Source organism: Helicoverpa zea, chromosome 31, assembly GCF_022581195.2.
Source record: "Helicoverpa zea isolate HzStark_Cry1AcR chromosome 31, ilHelZeax1.1, whole genome shotgun sequence".
Classification (NCBI taxonomy): Eukaryota; Metazoa; Arthropoda; class Insecta; order Lepidoptera; family Noctuidae; genus Helicoverpa; species Helicoverpa zea.
This window is the reverse complement of record NC_061482.1, coordinates 16920289-16943293: the sequence shown is the minus strand read 5'-3', so window position 1 is coordinate 16943293 and position 23005 is coordinate 16920289. Positions and strand designations below refer to the sequence as shown.

At 36.4% G+C, this 23005-nt stretch overlaps 2 protein-coding genes across 8 annotated transcripts in view; one reads left to right on the top strand and one right to left on the bottom strand.

Moving 5' to 3' along the window:
- The window catches only part of LOC124645447, a 63937-nt gene extending 52427 nt beyond the window's left edge, over window positions 1-11510 (top strand). The window contains exons 6-11 of the mRNA XM_047185254.1: window positions 1099-1275; window positions 2106-2285; window positions 5586-5765; window positions 7707-8029; window positions 8332-8522; window positions 10503-11510. Coding sequence (XP_047041210.1) covers window positions 1099-1275; window positions 2106-2285; window positions 5586-5765; window positions 7707-8029; window positions 8332-8522; window positions 10503-10845 — 1394 coding nt within the window. The 3' untranslated portion in view covers window positions 10846-11510. The remainder of the gene's footprint in view (window positions 1-1098; window positions 1276-2105; window positions 2286-5585; window positions 5766-7706; window positions 8030-8331; window positions 8523-10502) is intronic.
- Window positions 11511-14205: 2695 nt separating this feature from the next.
- The window catches only part of LOC124644745 (F-actin-monooxygenase Mical), a 67120-nt gene continuing 58320 nt past the window's right edge, over window positions 14206-23005 (bottom strand). For 6 of the 7 annotated variants that reach the window (XM_047184246.1, XM_047184249.1, XM_047184252.1 and 3 more), the window contains 4 exons: window positions 22160-22307; window positions 21041-21211; window positions 20582-20666; window positions 14206-20040 (listed from right to left, as the gene is read on the bottom strand). In XM_047184246.1, coding sequence (XP_047040202.1) covers window positions 20007-20040; window positions 20582-20666; window positions 21041-21211; window positions 22160-22307 — 438 coding nt within the window. In that variant the 3' untranslated portion in view covers window positions 14206-20006. The remainder of the gene's footprint in view (window positions 20041-20581; window positions 20667-21040; window positions 21212-22159; window positions 22308-23005) is intronic. The other variant, XM_047184250.1, reaches the window with a different exon arrangement.

The window sequence follows — 23005 nt, the reverse complement described above, 5'->3', positions numbered from 1 at the left end:
GTTGTTGCTAAGCTAGTTTGTGTCTTATTCACAAGGGCTAAGATTTATTTTAGAATGTTGCTTTAGCGAAATGATGCACATATCAGATTTTGTTCTGGTGTTTTCTGTCATTCTTGGTCGAGTCTGCACGGTGCAGGAGCTATGCGATGCTCAGCGATATACTGATGTGGCTTATGCAATTTCTTAGACTTGCGAATTTGTTTACAAATGTTTATAATGTGTACTTAGTCATTTGTTTTTGCGAATTTAACAGGTGCTAGGGTGTATAAATAACATTATTACAAATATCTTTATATTATGTGATGCCAATTCAAGTGGGTGGCTACATAGTATCCAAGATAATTTCTCAGTAAAGAAGCGGTTTTAATATAGTATATAGGTATTTGATTAAATGAGTTATTTAATTCGTTTGTAAAATATTGTTGCAAACATATTTAGAGCAAGTGCTCGTATGAGTACCTATACTTGATAGGTTAGAGGATACTATTCTAAAATATAATATAGCCGAATGAGGATATTTTCTTGTCAATAGGTTAATAAGATAATTTCATACAAAAGGCCCTTCCTCTCTAACGGGTATTTTATTAAGACCTTGTAAAAACGAGTGGTTTTCATTAGCGGTGTAATCCGCCGCGTCCCTTGAAAACTTTTCGTACACCCTTGCAGAAAGTAGCATATAACCATTAACCATTTTTCAGCTAGTGTGTGGTTTTCTGAGATTAGCGCATGCAAACAAACTCTTCGATTTAAACTAATTATAGTATAGATAGATAACGCTATTAGAAATATCTAACACGAATATGCATTAAAAATAAAGCTAGCGACTTTAAAGCCCAGTTTCACTAGTTACCGATAAAGTGATAGTTACTTATCTGATAGCTCGTTCTATCCAAATAAAGGCTGCTTATAATTTGTGCCAGATATGCCATCCAACAACTAAATATGTTACAGTTTATCTGTCAGAAACGCTCCTGATGAGCTATCAGAGACTTTATCAGAAACTGGTAAAACTGGCCACAATACAACGAAATATATCCAAAGTACATAAGATCCTTGATTCTTCGCCTCTTTACTGACGTATCCTCCTCTTCTTCTCAGAACCGAAAGCCTGTGGTCGTCCTGAACAGCCCCCGAACTCCACAATGGCAGCTGACAGCTTCGAGGTCGGAGCCTCCGTGGAGTACTCCTGTGATGATGGCCACCTCCTGGTCGGACCTACCGTAAGAACCTGCCTCGATACCGGGTTCTACGATGAGTTCCCGCCTGTTTGTAAACGTAAGTAGTACTCTGTTTTATGGTGAAAATAAATATTATCTAATAGCAATTTTTTTGAGAGTAAGTATAGAAATAGAAATAGAAATAGAAATAGAAATCGTTTATTTGCTGAAAATGTATGTTACAGATATGGTGGTAAATTAATTTATATTGTCTCAATACATTTCGCCTTACGGCATGCAAAGTATTTGTTGACGTTGACAATTTAACTTAATTATATTAAAAACTTATAATATTACACATTTTTAAGTTAAAATTCTACCCAAACTCTAAATAAAAATAAAAATCGACAAAACTAAAATACAAAAAATTCTAAATAGAAAAAAAAAAACTTAATGAATACAAAATAAAAAACTAAATAAGACTTACATTAAATTTCAAAAGTAAACTCTACAATAAACTCATAATTTACTATTTACAGTAACAAATTTTAATCTAATTCATCATTTAGGAAATCGTTAATGTTGTAGTAGCATCTGTCCTGTAAAATTTTAACTAAAGATTTTTTAAATAATTTTGTCGGTAACTCTTTTAATTTTTGCGGTATAGTTTTGAAGGTTGATGAATTTCAACATTCATACAAACTGATACATATATGCACCTTACAAGGTAAATCCTGGTCAATCTAACCAACAAAGTGCATTTTTTATCTTTGACTTTTATTTATTTACATAGATATTTACGTAAGTGCAAAATAAAAACCGCTTTACACATTCAATACTCCGCATTCAATACTTAGCAGTATGGTATTTATTTTGAAACTTTAACCATTATTACATAACTTACCAACTATATTAATTTCTATAAACAACTTGTATTTATCTACCCAGGTATCGAATGCGGCTTCCCAGCAGAGATTCCTCACGGCTCGTACCAGCTCATGAACTCTTCAGTGTCCTACCTGTCTCATGTCCAGTACTCTTGCGAGGCTGGCTACGAGATGGTGGGCAGATCTCGACTCGTCTGCGATATCGACGAGAGGTGGAACGGACCACCGCCTAGATGTGATGGTAAGTGCTTTAAATACCTTTTATTTGATGGGAAGTTATCAAATGATATCGCCGTGGGTGCAACGTGAGGGAGTGTCAGACTGATTAAAACCACCATTCACCGAAAGGGCCGCGGTGACTGATTCGAACAATCCCGCAGTCTTTGCAATTTAAATACCAAATAAAATTTGTTTTAAATACCGTATCATTAGCACCCATCCATTACACATTTATCATCCCACTGCTGGGCACAGGCCTCCTCTCACACAGAAAAGGATTGAGCGTAAGTCACCCACCACGCCTGTTCAATGCGGATTGGTAATTTAAAACTTTATGGTTCAGGTTTCTTCGAGACGTTTTTTTTTTATCATTAATCAGTCATTGGTGTCCATTACGTAAGAGTACAAACAATCAGAGAACACGTTAATTCCAAAGACGTTCACCCTTACGCATCATACACTGCTAATAAATCTCGGATAATAACTGAACCAACTTCCTGCAATAAACCACTTATAAGCCAGCGGTTAGTTTTGTCCCCGTGGGAACTAGAAGCCCCCATCTGAACTGACAGCAAGATATTATAATAATTATTCAAACTGCAGAAACAATTAAACGCGACGGCGACGACCGTATCGCGACTGCACGACAATTAGTCGCAATTATGTGTCGCATCTAGAAACGCGAGGTACAGTTGAAAACAAAAGTTATTTAATAGTTTTTTTATTCGGAAATAGTTAAACACTGTTCCCGCAATAAGACACAATAATATTACCTAATGTAAATGATTTATATTGTTCCAAAAAATGTTGCTGCTGAAATTATTAATGTCAATGTTCGTCTGTCCGACCGTCCGTCCGCAAAAATCTCAGTGACCGTGAATAGCACTACACCGACAAAGTGGTAAAATTAGGTTTACCAATTTTCTCACAAAGGTTTCTCGCTCCAAAGGTAAAAAAATAATGTATCCTCCCCATGTGTTTAAAGTGATTTGTTGTTGATTGTACAAAGCAGCACAATGATATGGATTTTTAACATGTAGGCTCAGCAGGCAGCGGCTTTCTTACGTGAAGTCGTTGTCATGTGGGTCATCGCGAACACAAGAGAATATTAGCTATTGAAACTTTAAAACTGAGTTGCACCATTTAACTTGAAGGCTCCCAGCCCGCTTCAGAATTTTTATATGTCAGATTTATTGTAGGACTAACATTTTCTGACACCTTTTCTCAACCACTCACACCTTGCCACAGTTGGTGAGATATCATTAAAAAATACCCAAATACATATGATATGACAGTACAAAACAAAACAACAAACAAAATGCATTCGTTTTTCATTGCCAAATGTAAAAAGTAGTGAATGTGACATTGTACTTAATAGTGAAAAACTAGAATTTATAAATCAAACAGTTTTCCTGGGAATCACTCTTGACAAAAAACTACAGTGGGGACCCCACATTACATCTCTTGCGGGTCGTCTTAGCTCGGCCGCTTATGCTATTAGAAAGGTAAGGCAGCTAGCGGACGTAGAAACAGCTAGACTAGTATATTTTAGTTACTTCCACAGCATCATGTCGTACGGCATTCTGCTGTGGGGACGAGCTGCTGACATTGAATGCATATTTATCTTACAAAAGCGAGCTGTCAGAGCTATGTACAACTTACGTGGTCGTGAATCTCTTAGGGAACTGTTTAAAAAAATTAATATCATGACCGTACCTTGCCAATTTATTTATAAAAATATCATGTATGTTAGGAAAAACCTACATTTCTTTGATAAAATATGTGATAGACATAATTTTAGCACTAGAAATAAAAATAAAATAGCTATCCCGCAGTTTAGATTATCTAAAGTACATACATCTTTCATGGGATATTGTGTCAAATGTTATAATAAAATACCAGACAACATTCTGGAACTTAATGACATGCGGTTTAAAACTCATATAAAAGCCACACTTTGAAAGCAAGCATATTGTAAATTAGAAGATTACATTCAAGATAAAAATGCTTGGAAACATGCTGGTCCTGCTCCATAGGACATACTGACAATATCTAATTAATTAACAAATTAAAATTACACCAGCAAGTAAAATTGTATTCATCTTTTGATTATTTGTTTGTAACTTTGTACCAAAATATAAACCAATTTGTAAATGTGAACACCATGAAGCATTTTAATTGACATTTTATCCTCATTTGTCTTTGCGATTCTACATGATCTTCGCATGCTGTTACTGTATGTATCAATACATACAAACTGTAAGACCATATTATTTTTAAAAAGAGTAACCATGGAGTTTCTTGCCCGTTCTTCTCCATAGGAAGCTACTTTTGGAATGGGCAACTAGAATCAAACTTAGTTATAATTTTGACGTTCATAAGTGCTTGTAAAGGCCTAAATGAAATAAATGATTTGACTTTGACTTTTGACTTTGACTTTGACTTTGAGTACTTTGGAGAATGTTAGCAATACATAGTTATGTACTGGATTTCACTTGCTGCATAGGTAGGTAGGTACTTATATGGTGAATATTGAAGGATAAGGTTTGGTAATAAGCAAGACCGTTAAGTTTAAATTCAAGTTCGTTTAGTTAAGGATAAATATTTAGCGATAATCGAAACACAACAAAAAAGTCAAATAGAAATAACTAGGCGAAAAAAAGCCATAAGTATTCTAAATGTGCCAATTAATATTTTAAATGTCTATAGGCTAGAAAAATAAATCAATTAAGTTTTTAGTTATATGTATAGTGTGTACATTGTAGAAATAGATTATAAAAATAAATAGTCCAAATAAAAATATACGTATCTATAAAAAAAAAAAAAGTTTTATAATTCCAAGTTTTTAATGTTCAAAGCCCTCAGATAGTCGATTTGATATGTCCAGAATGACTCGAACTTTTATCTAAGTCCAGTGAGACAGTTCGAGTGACAGCCAGAGATGGCCAACTAGCTTGGAAGTAGCGAAAACTCCAGTCTAACTATCGACCGGCCCTCCCGACTATAATTAGGCAGATTTTAACCCTTGTCATTTGTCTAGACTTTTTCTAACTATGTTGGGGTCGGCATCCAGTCTAACCCGGTTCAGCTGAGTATTAGTGTCTAACCCCTTCACTACCTACATTGTATAACGTTTCAACGCTTAAATCTTCAAAACTACGCGCCCGATTTCATGCGTTTATTAAAATAAATAGAGTGATTAAAGAGGTTTTTTATGTATAATAACATACGTTAAATAGGGGGATTACTGTTATCCAATGAGAATCCTTAGGGGGTTCGCTAGTACTAGATAAGTGTTTATAAAGATATTTGTATTCTCCAGTGGTGCAGTGTGAAGACCCGCCGCCGGTGCTGAACGGGCGCGTCGCCCTTAGTCACAACGCCTCCGTGTTCGGTTCCCTGGCAGAGTACTCTTGTACTAAAGGATTCAAGCTGCTCGGACCAAAGAGGATTGCTTGCCTAGCCAGTGGTCTGTGGGATAAACCAGCACCCATCTGTCAACGTAAGTAACCTCCACATTTTATAAAATAAACTAGAAATAAGGGAGACTAGGTCTTAAATAAAACGCCACTCTGTATTCATTTAATATTCATTTCATAAACACATATAATTTTCTACCTACTTTTAACATTCCAACTTGAAACAATAGACATATTTTTTTTTGAGAATTTGGTTATAACAGACGATAATATGAAATGTGAATGTTCAACAGTGAGTTATAATTTCGTTAATATAATATATAATATACATAGGTGTTCCAAAATACGAGGAATACAGATCACAGTAACAACAATGTATAGAAAAAGGTTTTGTAAATAACATCATCTCAAAGACTTATAAAGTAACAAGGGAATAGACATTATCACGAATAATTAACAACAATGATGGAGATGCGCGGGAGTCACACTGGGAGAGACTACGACAACACCGAAGCAGCCGCATCGTCGATGGCTGATCATATTTAGTGCGAGTACCCGCCGCGGCGCTCGTCTTGCTCGGTACCAAAATCAGGAGAGTCAGGAGCCGGATATCCAAAATCGTCATCATCAGAATCCGAGGAGATGTATCTGCCTTTAGACTCCAGGATCTCTCGCACCATTCTATCCAAGTCGGCGTCGCCTCTGATGGCATACTGGATGTGTCGGGCGGTGATGCGCCTCTGGCCGTACTCCCGCGCCAGATCGCCGCCCATCGTCACCACCTCGGCCGTCAAGTACTCCAGCACAGCGGAGAAGTACACAGCCGAAACGATGGAGCAGTAAATTCCAGGCGGAGCCATAGTATTCAGCGAACGTTGCATCTTCCCCACAGGGAAGTTGAGGCCGGCCCTCGCTGACGGCGACCTGGCTCTTCGCTGCAAGCTGGGAGGTATTCCCGGTTTCTTGAAAACGCCAGACGTCCCGCTCCCGTCTCTTCCTCCGTCCATTATCATGGATGAAGCAATAGATCTGTTTATTGAGAAATTCCAGATAAAGATTCTGGGAGTTGGTATGTGAGTCGTCGCAAAGAACGTCTCAATCCGGGAAGATGACAGATGATACTGGAGGCTGGAGGAGCGAAGGTGTTGGCGCATGCGCTGTTGGGGCGCGCAGGCGACGGGCGGTGGTGTGAGGTAGCGTCCTCCCCACCCACGCCCACACAACCAGTCTATTTCAATTCTGGGAACTTCTGATTGCTACGTAACTCTTTTAAACAGAATTTACTTACAGTAGTCGGGAAATGTAGTTGTTAATTTTCATCCTGTTTATATTGCAACTATAATTATAATAACATGCCACTTTACTCGCGTAATTATTTAAAATGCCGAGAAGACCGGTTTTGCATCGCTCCCCTAGTAGAAGGCCAAGCTTAGGGGGTGGCCACACGATACTTAGTGGACAGAACGAATTTGTCTTGTACTCGTACTGAACCGGCTAATGTCGATTAGAGAACGGAATTTGTTTATATACTGACTGTATTAAGTTACTAAAATGTATATTTTTGTCGAACCTTAAGGTACTTTGAAAAAGTAATGATGGGTTGGAGACTGTAATTTTTTCTAATAAAAGAAAATGGAAAAGTTTGAAGTAAACAACTATTTTTAGATTTTCTTTGTTATGGACCGGAAAAATTCTATGTGTGCAAGGGTGGAAATTTTTACCGGAAACACGTTTCTTTGTTTGTTTCTTTATTTGAAATACGAACGGGGTCAAAAAGTTGGGGGAACATGAAAGATTTTCCTTGATGATTTTTCCAAAAAGTTTCGCCTTTTAAAATGTATTTTTAAACACCCTTAATTTCCTTGTTATAGGAATTGGGTAGACAAAATTAAATGCTTTTAACTTTTTTTATTCAAATCACAAAACTTTTTGAAAATAACACACATTTTTGTTTATTTTGGTCTCTATGACTTTTCAACAAGATTAAATTCTAAATATCACAGAAACATTTTCTCTCATTCTAGTCGAAGAACGACCAACAACAACCACGCAAGCGACAACCACCAGCCCAGCAGCAACCACAACTGCTTCCACACCAACCAGCCCCCGCCTCGTCTTACCAACGAGGCCGAGAACATCTCCTCGTCCCCTCTCCTCACCGACACCCTTCGCGACCGTAACTGCCGAACCTCCAAGGAGGCTGCGACCCAAGACCACGACGGAACGAGTGACGACCAGGAGTTACGAACGTCCTCCAGAGAGGAAGGTGACTGTGCCTGATAATCAGGACTCGCCGACCAGTCATGTGCCGCATATTATTGTGGCCAGCCATCCGAGAGAGAATCAGGTAAGCGTGTTACTTGTTTAAGCATTTTTTGAAGTTAGCTTCTTAATAAAAGGAGGTGTTTGAAGTTTCATAGACTTGTTTAATATTGTATTAAGATGACGAAAAATTATTTGCAGAATTTTCTAAGTTAACAAAGTCAAAAGGGTTTTATTTCAATTCAACCAAAATGAAATATATTTTTTTACGCCCGATAAAAAAAAAATAGAGTCAAGGCTTAACGGACAGACTGAGTAATCTTATAAACTAATTTTTTTTAAGTATTCAACACATTGTTAATTAATCTACTCTCCAACAATCTTCAGATCGTCGGTAACGGCAACAATATAAGAGCAGAACAGACCCCTCGCGTGAACGTCCCGCAACCAGTGGACGGCGAGCGACGGGACCCCGTCGGGGCCCGCCTGAACATCGGCGCAGTGGTAGCCCTGGGCGCCTTCGGGGCCCTCGTATTCCTCATCGCCATCATCACGACCATAGTCATCCTCGTCCGAAGGTAAGACCTTATTTTAACTCAAGTAGGTAATAGACAATCGTAGAAGGGTGTTGATTAAGCTTTTTATTTAGTTCGGGGAATATATTTGAATTTAGAAGTGTCATTTTGGTAGATTATCCGATGAATTATGGTGGCAACCCCAGTCGGGTAGTACCTTAAAGTTTACGTATATTTTTATGAAAAAACATAACATTACCTACAAGTATTATCTGCTAAACAGGTCAGATTAGCTCTTGTTCATAACCTAATTTTAGTTGATTGGTAGAGTGGCTTAAATAGATACGATAGAGTAAAGGCTAGTTTCCGTAAGGGTAGTTAGCCTAAAGTTGCTACAGAACTAATTTTAAATAATTCAAAACATTCTAATTCGGGGCGCTTTTGCTATAAAAGTATTTAGTATTCTTGACGTGAACATCATACTTTTAATTTAACGCTGCTTGACGTATCTATCAAATTATGATCATTAGATATTAACAATAAATACTTACTCTAGCTTGAAAAACAACTAATCTTTCAAACAAAGAAGTATCTAATACTTATTCATTACTTCATAACATTCATGTAATGTAATTACCTAGACATTCTTTAAACTTACCTAATGCTCATCTTAGCTTAAAACTGAGTACTTCGTATTACAACTCTCACATAGATACTTACATTTTCAATAGCTTTCATTTGTTCGCCACAAAAAACCCCAGACTGGGCCCAGGCTCCAACAAAGACAAGCGGAGCGGAGTAGATTTTAAACAAACAATAGAATTTCTCCGCTACGGCCAACCGGGATGTTTGAATAAAGAAATTCTATTGGTGGTTTAAACGCTTCTGCACTTCGCTTATTTTCGATGGGCCAAAGGCCTTCACTAACCGTCAATCGAATCAAAAAGATAAAAGTGACACCATAACATGACTCAAGTTATGACTTTCAAGCGACTGGGTAGAGCACACATTATGTTAGGAGAGGTTTAATTCCAACAATGGATTGTTAATGGTTAAGAACTACAACTACATGAGTGATTGATACATCAGCGGAGGGCCGAAGAGGCCACCGCCGGCGGTGCGCGAGCTCCCCTCCCGGTGGTACACGCTCTTGGCCCTCCCGTTTCCCGACCAGCAAGTCGGACGGAGGGAGTTCGCCCGAACTCACCGCCTCACGCACCGGGCCGGACACTTCTCCAACCCGTTATAGCCAGTGCGTTTTGTTAAGGTACCACGTTGACATGGTGGTTGACCACCCGCGTTTAATTTTTCAAGATGGCCGTCGGCGCCAAAATTTGACAGATGCCATTTACTTATCAATTTTTTTTTCTGTGAGCGTAGAATTTCTCGTTATTTTGATTGTGTTATATGTAGATAGTATTTGTATTGTTGTGTTTAACCAACCACCATGTCATCGCTACACGCACCGGGATTTGGAAAGCACGCCATGTTGAATCACATTTTGGCAAAATTCGTTAATCTTTTACAAGAAGTACACTACACAGCTTCACAATGGATGTTCTTGTATACTCGGGACACTTCTCACAGGCAAAGCCTAGTCCACGTTTACACTCGCTCGACTTTATAAAGTCAGTCACGCACAAAGACAATGCTTCGCGCCAAGCGACACCGATTTATTTTTAAAATATCGCAGTATCATTACCTTCTACACCAAGCACATGTAAATATTCATGTTTTATTATTGTATCACAAACACAAGTGTTCTAAAATATTTTTAAAAGGTTATTGGGTAGGTGTTTAGGTACCTAGCGAGGTGCCTATACTATTTAATAATTTACTTAACTGTATGAAATCAATACCATCAACAGAGAAAATATACCTACAGAAAACAGAGTAGGTATAGTACCAATATTGTCCTCAGATGTAACGCAGACACCCACTGCCCACTACTGAGACTACAAATAAAAATTGTATCTTTTTGTACATTAAAACCCCATTAACAGCAACGCACAACACTACTAAAAAAACATAAATCATTAGCAGGAAGCACAACGACGGCAAGCGGTACCGACACCACGTGTCCCCTGACTGCAACACCGTCGGCTCCCTGGACTCCTCGTCCTCCGAGTCCAGGAGTGGCCTCAACCGGTACTACCGCCAGGCCTGGGAGGAACTCCACGAAGCCGCCGGCGCGAAGCATGCTCACCGCCGTCACGATCGCGAAGCCCCGAAAGATGGCTCGGAACTCGTAGTGTCAGACGTGTACCCTGCCCCCCACGCGAGAGACAAGAGACGACACCACCATCATCATCATCATCGTGAACAAAGGCACCAAGACTGGCACTCCCCCCATCGCCCCCACCATAATCATAAGCCTAGGTATTAAGCTGTTCTATGTGTCGACGGATATTTTAACCTGAAAGTGTGACTGGATATGGATGATAGAATTTGAACATTTTGCATCATATTTCACTAAATATTTTCCGCTAAAACATTTCTTTGCTACCTTTTGAATTATTTATAGGGCCTTAATCATGTTTAATAAGCAAAAATGCAAATTATTATTAAAATAGTAGGTATCTGTTTTTTTATAATAGTTGATGTATCAGAACTGTGATTTGTGTAATTCCGTCCGTCGACCATAATTTCAGGAGTGTAAAAAGAACTTGTAAATGACAATGATATACCTATTTAATTTATTCCATTTTCTTTAAAGTTATCCATCTTGGCATTAAAGTGCACTGATTATTCAAATATTCCGAGTAAAGGAACGGTAGCGTATAAGCGTACAACTGAACGTGACCTAACAAAATGTACCAAATAGCATTACTTGTAATTTCTTTTTTATACTTAATATTATTTATATTTGGATAATATTGGGGCATATTGACTTCTTGACGACTTTTAAACCTCATCAAGATAGTCGTTACTGAAATTGCTCATATACAACATGTAACGTAATTAACGCACACCCTCAAACACCCCAATTAGAATATTTTGTTATAATCATAATACATACACTGAATTTTTAATTTAACATGTATATGCACTGTTATTTACTAAATTAGTTATACCAATTCTTGGAGAACTTTTTGGTCATACTACTCATCATCATTAATTTAAGAGCCCAGCTCTTGTCGGTGCAGCTCCTTCCATTTACACCTATCTAGCGCCAACTCCTGAACTTCCTTATACGTCACGACCTTCACCTTTTCTTTAATTTGCTTGATGTAGCTATATCTTGGACGACCCCTTCCTCTCTTTCCTTCGACCTTCCCTTCCACGATGTTTTTTATAAAATCGTCGTGACGTATAAGGTGTCCTATCATCTTTTGGTCATACTACTACGCACGCAAATATCGCGCCGCGCGCCGCTCGACTCGACACAACCCGTCTTACCACAAAAACTTTTTAACGTCAGTTTAAGACTTGTTTAAAAAAATGTCAAATTATGACGTTGACATATGGTTCATTTTGGAGCCACATTTTTTTTAGACAAGTGTAAAACAGTGGTTAAAGTTTTTGTAGTAAGGCCAAACATAACGAAACTACGGAAAAAGCCGACAATACACGAAGTCTTATTACTTTGAGTTACAGTCTATTTGAATTTGTTTTGCCTGTACAGGGTTAATATGACAATAATTTCCGCAGTTTTAATTATTTTTGGGATAAAAAATTACCTATATTAAAAATGATATAAATCGATTCAGTAAACGATTCTGAACAAACTAATTTCAGGATGTGCGTTAATTAAGTTACATGTTGTATATATATTTATATGGTTGGAGGTTGAGCTCCCAGGTTCTATATGACAATTTATATTTTTATAGATATTCATACTCTGTAATACCTAACTTATATTCAGTATTTTATGGTATAACTTTCCTGCTTCGACTATGATTACCTTGATCTTTTCTTAATATAATCATAAATATCGTATTATTTCATATTTCAAATTTATAACGTAGTTCGTAAGCAGTTATGAGGATTTGTACATAATTATTTTAGCAATGTAAGTTCATAAGATAAGATTGAAGATAATCATTGTTTCTGCTCTAATTTTCCCGTCTGTTTTGTATTAATTTTTTGTTAATAAATTATTTAAGTAGTTAAGAACCTGTGAAAATGTGTCCGTTAGTAGTTTCGGTATGATTCTAATTTTTATTGAGATTATGACGCGTCTGCTATGGTGGCTGACAATACTGGCTGTACATGAAATCTATGCTATGCTCCGAAATTAATATTTCTCTTGTTTCACCAGTAGGTACAATATGGTCAACAGTACATAGCTACAACAATTTATGGTGCCGCTTCGTGACATCACGAGCACTGACCAATAGCCACTGAGATTCATTTCAAAGCACAGCCCTAATGTCATGACTTTTTAATACTGAACTTAAGGGTGCGTCCACATCTGGCGAATGCGCCGCGAATGCGCAGCACGCGAGCCGATCGCGAGCTGTCCGCGAGCTGCGCGCGTGCAGTCACTGCAATAGTTCGGTGCGCCTCTTTAGCGCAACTCACGCAAGGCTCGTATAGAGCGCGCGAGCGGCGCGCGATCTGCGCGCTATCAGTTCTCGCCCTTACAGTTCCGTATATTGGCTCAGTACTATCGAAGATGGCAGACGTCGCGCGCCGCCTGCGCGCCGCTCGCGTGCGGCGCTTAGGTCGCGCGCGAGCTGCGCGCGGGCGGCGCAGAAGCGGCGCACGAACAAAAATGCACGCGCGCAGCTCGCGGACAGCTCGCGATCGGCTCGCGTGCTGCGCATTCGCGGCGCATTCGCCAGATGTGGACGCACCCTAAAAGTTTATGCTGACTGAAAGTGACAAATTCTATGTTAATGACTGATTATTCACGGTTGGCAACACCGCGCTCTTTTACCTGAAAATTAGACAAATGGTCTACAGTACCTAAAAAATGACGACGATTTTTCAATACAGATCATGACTCTCTCCTAAAATTTCTCCATTATAAAATCTACTATGTATGGTACAAAGTAATTTAAAATATACGACAGTTCTAAAATATCAGTACAAGTCGATATCGACGGGTGCTTTATTAAAAATGGAAAAAAAAGTAATCTAATGTGCCATCGCAAAGGCAGACAGAACGAAGGGAGTTCACAGTTTGGTTATTATTTTAATTTATTATAAACTTAGGTATTAATAAACTAGTTTTTATTTATGTAAATATTACATACCTAACAAAAACATTGACAAAGTATTTTGCTCAATACTACGAATTAAAAATTATTGTTAAACAGACTGATTGTAAACGAGAAACATCGACAAACGAATTCCTTATTATTTGTTCCGAAAGTAAAATATTGTTTAAGAATATATTAGCATTGTATAGCGTCACTATTGAATGTCAAATTTTTATCGATACTTAATAATTCCGAATCATGCTAGTATTAAACTTTGTGATAATTGAAAATGCCTTGTTTTATTGCATCCAGATGACGGTCGCTAGGTAAGCAAATATACTTCAATATAATCTTTAGTGACTACTTTTTTGGAATCCATAATCCACATCCATAACAGTTTGATCAGAACGTCACAGATTCAAGAAATGATCAGGTAACATGTTTGCTGGCTCCTCGAAGAGTACAGAACAGTAGCTTTCTTCTTTCCTCATCACGAGTTCCGTGACATATCGCTCGCAAAATTAGCAATCAAACTTCTTGCATCAGGTAGGTATCAGATAAATATTAAATTGACAAAAAGTTAAAATAAAACAACAATATTATATATTACTTTTTTATTAGTTTGTCAAATCAACTACGCATACAAAAGGAGGTACATTGCTTTGTGTTTATTCCTTGCATTGGATATAATCTCAACTTCAAATATCTATGTAAATAACAATATTAGAGGAATATGTTCTAAATTGGTGTTAAACTACAACTATGTATTTCAAGGCATCTGCTATTGCTATTAAAATATATTTTTCTTTTTTAAATTGCCATACAATAACTGCGATGGTAATTTTTTGCTTGGATTTCAAAAATTTAGGATTGCAACAAAAGACGTGCATTTTTTTGCTTTTTTACAGAGAATACAGAATTCATATCTTACATTAAATAAGTTTTCGGAATGCTGTGGTCATTAGCAGGTCAAAAAAGGATCACTGTCTATCTGAAAACACTAAAACGATTTCAAACGCAGTGTCAAAAAACAGAAATGGGTACTTGCATCAGACTAAAATATTGCATACTTGAAGCCATATAATTTAAAAGAAAAATATATTATTCTTACAAAAGACCACAGCAAATTCCGAATTTGAGTAATTTAAACATTTCTAGGTACATTGCGAGTGCGTGAGCCATAACACAATTAAAAATTAAAGCTTAAAATATTGTGAACACAGCGAAATATACAATATGATGTAACGAGGACATCCTACATTCGAAAACGAAGTATACGATATACGCCATTGATCTAGAATCCACGATTTCAAATAATATCACAGTTTAGATATAGTCTCTTGTAAACAGTTGTGCAGCTATGTGCTAAAGTTCGTAACAATGTCAATCACACACGCATGTGCTCCATGCACGACACTCAGTACTGACAGGACCGCTAGCGCCGGTGAAAGCTCGTCGATGCACATGCGTGTGTGAGTGACATTTTTACGAACGTTGGTAGGTAGCTTTACAATTGTTTACAAGAGAATATATCTAAATTGTGATTACATCGTATTGCCGGTTTGCTAGATACAAGTAAAGCACATCACCGCCCACTGAATATATTTACCACTAAATTATTTAAAACATTTTGTCTCTGTTAAACTCTAAAAACGAGTCAGAATTTCTGTGTCATTTGTCTGATTGTGGACATTAACAAAATGATTTCTTTAATACCTGTGACTATTAGGAAAAATACAGGCACCTCGTAGTTTTCACTCTATGGTGTACGATTTTTTGCACAAAAGTTTATTTAGCGGTAATAATAGTCAATGAGAAGACAATAGCACAGAGAGAGTTAAAAGCACAGAACATTCAAATTTCCCATTTAAAAGATGGTAAAAAAAAAACATTAGTGATTTACTCTCATATTGTAAAAGTGTATCAAAATTCTACATCGAAGTTAAAAAAATATTAGACCATCTCAGCTATAAGCTTGTGTATAAGCTCCATGTGTAGGCCACCGTGAATAAGAAACCTATTAGTTCTCAAAACATTGAATTAAGGGAAAGTTCATAACTGACGGAAAATGCGTCGAGTGTATAGTAAATGTATGATCGACGCAGTAACGCATCATCGATGGTGTGAATGATTGAATGTTTTATCGTATGTTTACGTTAGACCGACAATACGCGATGCATGTTCCGTCATATATGTACCTTACTTAACAGTCGAGGCATTTAATACAGTGTTTTAATGATACTGTCACAGATTTGATCTAACTACGATCACTTATAGTTATTATCGATCATACAATGTTTCTAAACCATGATATAATTTTGATTCTACAAAATAGTCCTTCCACCAAATATTATGTAGAAAAAAACATTTTTAAACAAATAAATGTTTAGATTTTGAAACAAAATTGTTTCAACGAAAATAATAATTAAAAAATAAGCCTTTTGGATGGATATAAATATTATCTAAATACAAATAAATTGGAACTATAATAAACTAGTTAAAGTTGTACTAATAATAATAGCTGAAAAGAATATTTGTTCGTATACCCAATAAAAGGTATGATTAATATAATTACAAAAACGGTGATTTACCCAAACTAACTTTCGCTATAGATTTTCATGATTTCAACATAAGAAAAAAATATACTAATACAACTTCGGGCCCTATATCGAGACGTTACCGAATAACGCCAGATATCTCAAGAAATAAACATCGAAAAAGGAAAAATACTATAAAATAATAATAACTATGCCAAATAATAAATAACAAAAAATCTACATGCATAAACTTAAATCGCACCAATAAAGAGCTAGCTTATAAATACTAAGTATAAGATATGAGTTGAATAATCTGATGTTTTGTTTAGTCAAGCGAGGTCAGTCGCGCGATTTCTCCACATAAAATTGAAGAGGTTGTCTTATATATTATTGCTTGAGTCACTATTACTTAATTTCATTAAACATGTTACTATTATACGTGTGGGAATATTATCAAGTAAATTATTGCTTTTGTAGGAAACAATTCAATTCACTATAAAATACACAATATGTTCAGAATTTTTGGTTTCAATGTGCAATAGACAGGCATACGATTTTTGACGACTAAAACATGTAGTAACACATTAATTTACCCCGATAAGGCGGTCTGCTCCTACGAACTAATTTTACAAGCCTGCACAAACTATCTACCTTTGAACTATAGTTTCTTGACGTCGTATTTCTTAATTGACTGACTAACAATAAAATATTTAATAAGCATTACAAGTAAAATCTTCGCTACTATATGTATTTTGTGAAAACAGCTATGTATTTATTAAATATTGCTTCAGTTACGTGTGTTGTACATATCATAGTAATGCAGAAATCTTATGGTGAATTGTACCAGTGAACTATAATTATGACTGAACTAATTCTAATCGACCACGGCATGTTATGGTTCGGTTATCGTTATAGTTAAATGGTACAACTCACCCTTAGCCAACAATAACCTTCATATCGTATAAAAATAGACCAACAATTCTAGCAACTTCAAATATGTATATCCACTAATTTTCGATTCTTAATTAAATATTTTCTTATTTTTTTTTTTGTTTCGACACAATTTATTATGAAGTGGTACCGCGCGACTGTAAAATTACAAAGAACTGTTATTTTTATTTATATATTTTAGCGAAGCATTTATTGTAAATAAATATATACGTATATGTATGTATATCGCCAGGTATCGGCCAAACTCTCATAAACAGGACTTTTTTCTAAATAAATTAGATATTAATTTCATTATTTTTCCATGGAAGACTAACTGCGATTATACAGGCTGTGTTAAACTAGTAAAATGATAGTGAACTTTAAACTCTAGCCAACAGAGTTGAAAATCGCATGATATTGTTAGGACTAATCACGAATCTTCCCTAGTTTTGGTGATATTGATAGTGTGTTCTACATGGGACCAATCATTATTTGTTTTTGGCTTTAACATTGCAATAAAAAGCACAGCCCGATAAAACGCATATATAAAAAAATATTATGATCTTAATGGCGGCATATTTTTATATACTACATACATATTTTGGAAGCTAACTTTTGTACAGTTGAGAAAAGGCTAGAGAGATGGTTAATGAGGCATGAATAAAGCAGCACCATTAACGGGCACCGCTACAATTCACAGGATTAGTAGCAAATATTATAAATTATCATTATATAATTTTTATATTGCTCAAATTGACTCATTCAATACTCATGCATTCACACTCTGGCCAAAGATATATAAAAATATATACTCGCTATATATTAGTAAAGGTGACCATTTTACTACTTTGGGTAACTTTAATGAAGTTAGTTGCAGACCGCCATTGAATATTGTGAGACCTGTAATGTGTAGCCAACTTCAGACTAGCAAACTTCTGAAGTAGCAAAATAGCATTTCAAAACTTTTTTCTTTTAAATTTGCCATAGCTTAATAACAATAGCTGCAACGCTTAGCCTTATAGTAAATATATGAATGATCAAAAGAATTTGAACCTTATAAACGTTATGTTAAGAGCGGTATATTATTGCAGTAAATAACCTATTGCTTAGCATTGCATGACAGGACGTATATGTCGAAATATTTTATCGACGTGTAAGATTAGAGGTAGTTTTTTTTTTTTTTTAATATACTTTTGTAGCGTAAATAACTGCGTTGTAAAGGAATTATTTCACGCACTAAGGACATATCTCCTTAGCAAATTTCAAGTAATAATAGACATTTTAAACAAGGGCTGGTCAATGCATTTGAAATATTCGTTTCTGCATACTAAACTTCCCATCGATGTATAAATTATATTTCACTAAAATACGAGAAAGGTTCCACCTCTAATCGTTCACAAATCGATTGAATGCGCAGGAGCATGATACCGTTCAGAAACGTAAAGCTAACACGACGCCAATCAGACAGCAAGCGTGATAGCATACTCTAAAGTGTTTAATTACATTACATTCATAAACGCATGTTTAATCAAAAACATTCATTCATTACGGTGTTTAAAGAGTAAATTATATATAAATGAGATTTAAACTACAAAATAGAAGCCTTTTTCTGCCTTCTCGGCGGACGAATTCAAATAAACTTAATCGAAAATATTTACAAAAAGTAAGGTTAGAAAAATTAAACAGCGTTTACAAATGCTTTTATAATCTAAGCCTAAGGGTACTTATTAATTAATAACTATACAATAAAAAAATATTTCCATGTACCTAACACATTTGGCATATCTAGCACACTGTTTTCACCCCCTACGGGCCATTTATACACGATTTATTTTTCATTTCATCAAAAATATGATTAATATAATCGAAAAATTATGTAATTTTTTCTTGGAAAAGTGAAAAATAAAGTTGTACATGTAATTTTGTGACGTGGTCTGCCACCGACCCTAAGGTACCTGACCTTACTAAAATTAAAAATAAAGCTCTGAATACATGTGTCAAATATACGCAGGGAATATACTGTGCTGATTTATTAAAAGTTCTTTTAAAAGATATTGCATAGTAAATCTTTCTTTGAAAAGTTTTCTCCTAAAGTAGAGAAAAATAAAGAAAAAGAATACAATACACGATTATTGATTGACGGAAAATGCATCGAGCGTATCGTAAATGTATGATCGATGCACTAGCGCATCATCGGTTAGGTGTGAATGATTGAATATTTTATCCTATATTTACGTATCACCGATAATATGCGACATGTTCCGTCATATATGAACTTTAAAACGTTTGCCATTGAATAAACCAGCACAGAATATATTGACAAGTCAGCAACCGCGCCAATTTGCCGACGATACAAAAAAAACCTAAGCTACAGCATGTAGGTACTTTTAACTATAATAAACGTGATTATTTTTGCCTAAAAATTAGCAGCAATGTCCAGTCACAACATGTTTTGTTCTTATAGAAATAAAGTAGAAAATCAACTAAAGGTTTGGTGCTACATCATTTGTCGTAAGTAGATAGAAAAATAATCTTGTATTTTATTACAATTAACGGTTTTTGTATTGAAATAAGATTTCGTGAATACTTATGCAAATGATCGTAGCACTGTATACTGGATACAAAACAGAAGGTAACTGTTGTTCACTTTTTAAGAATTACAATAACTGATCCATCCATAGTTTTTCGATTGGATATTGAAATCAAGATTAGAGATTTTAAGTCAAGTCAAACTGTGTTTACATTAAGCAATATTTGAACCGAATTCGGATGCATTTGATTTGTCGCGTATAGTTTCAACTAAATATCTACTGATTTTCATTAGCTTGTGACATGTTTTTGATGGGCTTTTGTTAGTAATCTTGTGTTTTGTATCCAGTGGTATGACGAGAGCACGCGGAGAGACCGGTTACGGTTCGGAAACGGCCCGGTGTTTAGTCGCCGACGCTGCCGCCCGCACTTCGCCTCCTGAAAACATATTTAAATACTTAAGTGTTGATAAAAGATTATAAGTTTTAATTTGAACAGAGTAAAGGCCCTGAAAAGCACTGTTAGGAAGATACAAAGCTGTATAAATATAGTGTTGTAGGTACATATTGATATGGGCCTTGATTTCTGAAATAAATGGTTAAATAAAAAAGTACGGGTTGGTTATTCCAGACTTTATAGTCCTGGTTTCCTAGACATGTTTTGCCTTCACGTTTTAATCAGTCTTTGGTGTCCGAGATATACTTAGAAAGTACATGCAAAGTTATAAAAGTTGCATTTATGCTTGCCCGATCTGGAATCGTACCTACACACTCATAATTGGGAGCTAGGTTTTTTACTCACCAACTAAATAAGACTATATTATATCGCGGTACGGACAGCAGTACCACAGGAGGCAGTTGAAACTTTCCCCGGGAAGCGGGTGAAACCGCGGAATAACTTCTACAATACAATCTAGTCCGTCTACATAATTGACAGCTGAAACTTGTCGTAATTATAATAATAACAGAGTATTTCTCACCTGTCAGCGGCCATGAGCGCTTGGTGCGCGTCTCTCTGCGCTGACACTTGCACTAGCTCAGCCACCGTCGCCGCCTGCTGCTCGGCTGAAACATTACACATTAAACGTTATATTACCATAATATTTACACAAGGTTTTATAGGAAAAATTAAAGGCTTTTTTTGGTCAAAAAGGGTTTATGTAAAACTTTTTTGTATCTAGAGAAACGACTTTGGACGATAGTACATTATTAAATCAATTTTTTTAGTGGAAAGTACACATTTTATCAAATATTTTTGTAATATTTAGTGATTCTCATATTATTATTGTAAAATTGAAAATTCATAGCAATGAAGCTATTTTTGTATAGACGAGATGAGTCGATACGATTCAGATGTATATGATAAAAACTGATGATTATTATTAAAAAACGACAGTTTAAAACAACGCCATCTACCGGCCATCCACAACACAATTTACCAGATAGAGGGCGCGTCAATCGCCGCTCGAGCCTCGCCAAGCGTCGTGCAGTTGGTTCGTCACGGTGTTCTTCCCTTGCCCGTCGCTGGGCAACAAGCCTTGCCCACCTCGCTTCGAACCAGAGCTGCATTGCGTCGCGTTCGTCCACATCAGCGGCGCCAGAACTCGGACCTGGTGTTCGTTAGTTGATGATCGTGATATGCGATGGTTAGCGCAATGTTGGTTCAGTGCCGGATTAAACTGCAGCCTTAGCAAGTCATTTCCCAAGCCTATTTCCAACTATGTTGGGGTCGGCTTCCAGTATAGCCTGATGCAGCAGTACCAGTGTTTTACAAGGAGCGACTGCCTGTCTGACCTCCTCAATCCAGTTACCCGGGTAGCCCAATACCTCTTGGTATGGCTGGTTGTCAGACTTAGCGAGAGCCTTAGCAAGAGCCTTCCTTAGCAAGTAAGTAAAAAAAAAAATAAACATTTCTAAAAATGAATGACACTGTCTGACACTTATGGAACTAAGGGAGCTCATATGGCGTAGTCGGTTAATCAAGCACTGTTTAGATTTATAATATGACGATGTCGTGACAGACAAATGATCATGCTAGGTCTGTAAGACAGTTAGATCGATGGTTACACTGCTAAGCAATGGGTGTTGTAACGGGCTACTCTAGACTTAAACTGGTAAATAAAGTGTATTGCTATTTTATGCTCTATTCTTTTAGGCGAGAAAATGTAAGGGCTTAACTAATTGATTAAGTAGTGGTTAAGATATTATGAACATTGCATGCTATATTATAAATTGCAAACAGACGAAATTAAAATAAGTCAAAAATAAATGAAAATATGTAAGTATCGAGAATGGGCAATTGATTTAATGGTCTACGACAAAGCTCTGAAGTCTATGCTCCTAGGGCCCAAATACAAAGACAACATAAGTCAGAATTTTTCAAAGGAAGTACACAGTTGTTTTAAAGACAAACTGACCTTAATGTTTTCAGTGAACTTGGGCTTAAGTGAAATACTATTACTCTAAGCTCCAAAACAATGGCTAGATTTTAACATAAGTCACGATTTGAATTAAAAAAAAGAAACACTTATACATTTAAAATCAATAGTTCCACAAACCTGGCACTCGATGCATCGACCGATGTTCGGCTGGAGGGCGAGGGGGGCAGTAGCTGGCCGGCGGCGGTGGCACGGGCGGGGGCGGAGGCGCCGGCGCCTCTTGCAGAGCTCCCGTCGACTTGTGAGCGTTGGACATTGTTTGAGGCTCCTAGTAAACAACACAGCGGTGAAACTTTCATAGTCATAGTCTCTGGTTTGAAGTTCTGTTCTATTTTCAAATCTACTGTGAAGGTTGAACTGTTTTTTTTTTTAATTTTGTGTGCAAAGAGTCTATCTACGTATTTGTATTTAGAAACGTTTTTACGTCAGTCGTATAGACAAGTATGTTTTCTAAGTGTGAAAGTAAGTAAAGTAAACGTAAAGTTAGACTATTTACATTTTAGTTTTTACTTTATATAGTTCCTTGTTAATTGGCGCATTTTAACACCTTTAATACTACAAGAGAAATTGAAAAATATCTTTCACAGTTAATCCAGGAAAGAATGAGAAAAAAACAAGTAAATTTTAATAAAAACCAAAACTTTTGATTACTTTTAAAAACCTTATCAAATATCATAAGCCATTTTAACCCTTACTCACTAGCCATAAGAATAAAAATAGCGTACAATATTTTGATAGGACAAAGGGTATGTGGGACAAAATGTAAATCTTGTACATTTCATTTTGCGTACAAACACAGACTGAGCCATTCACTCAAGCATTGCGAATCCAGCATTATGTAATGGTGTAACTTTTGCTTCAGTTAAGTGATCTATTTTTCAATTGAGTTTTATTGAAAATATAATATGTCTCTCTTTCTCTCTGTCTAGCCTTAACCCAAACTGTATAAACCGATATAGCTGAGTA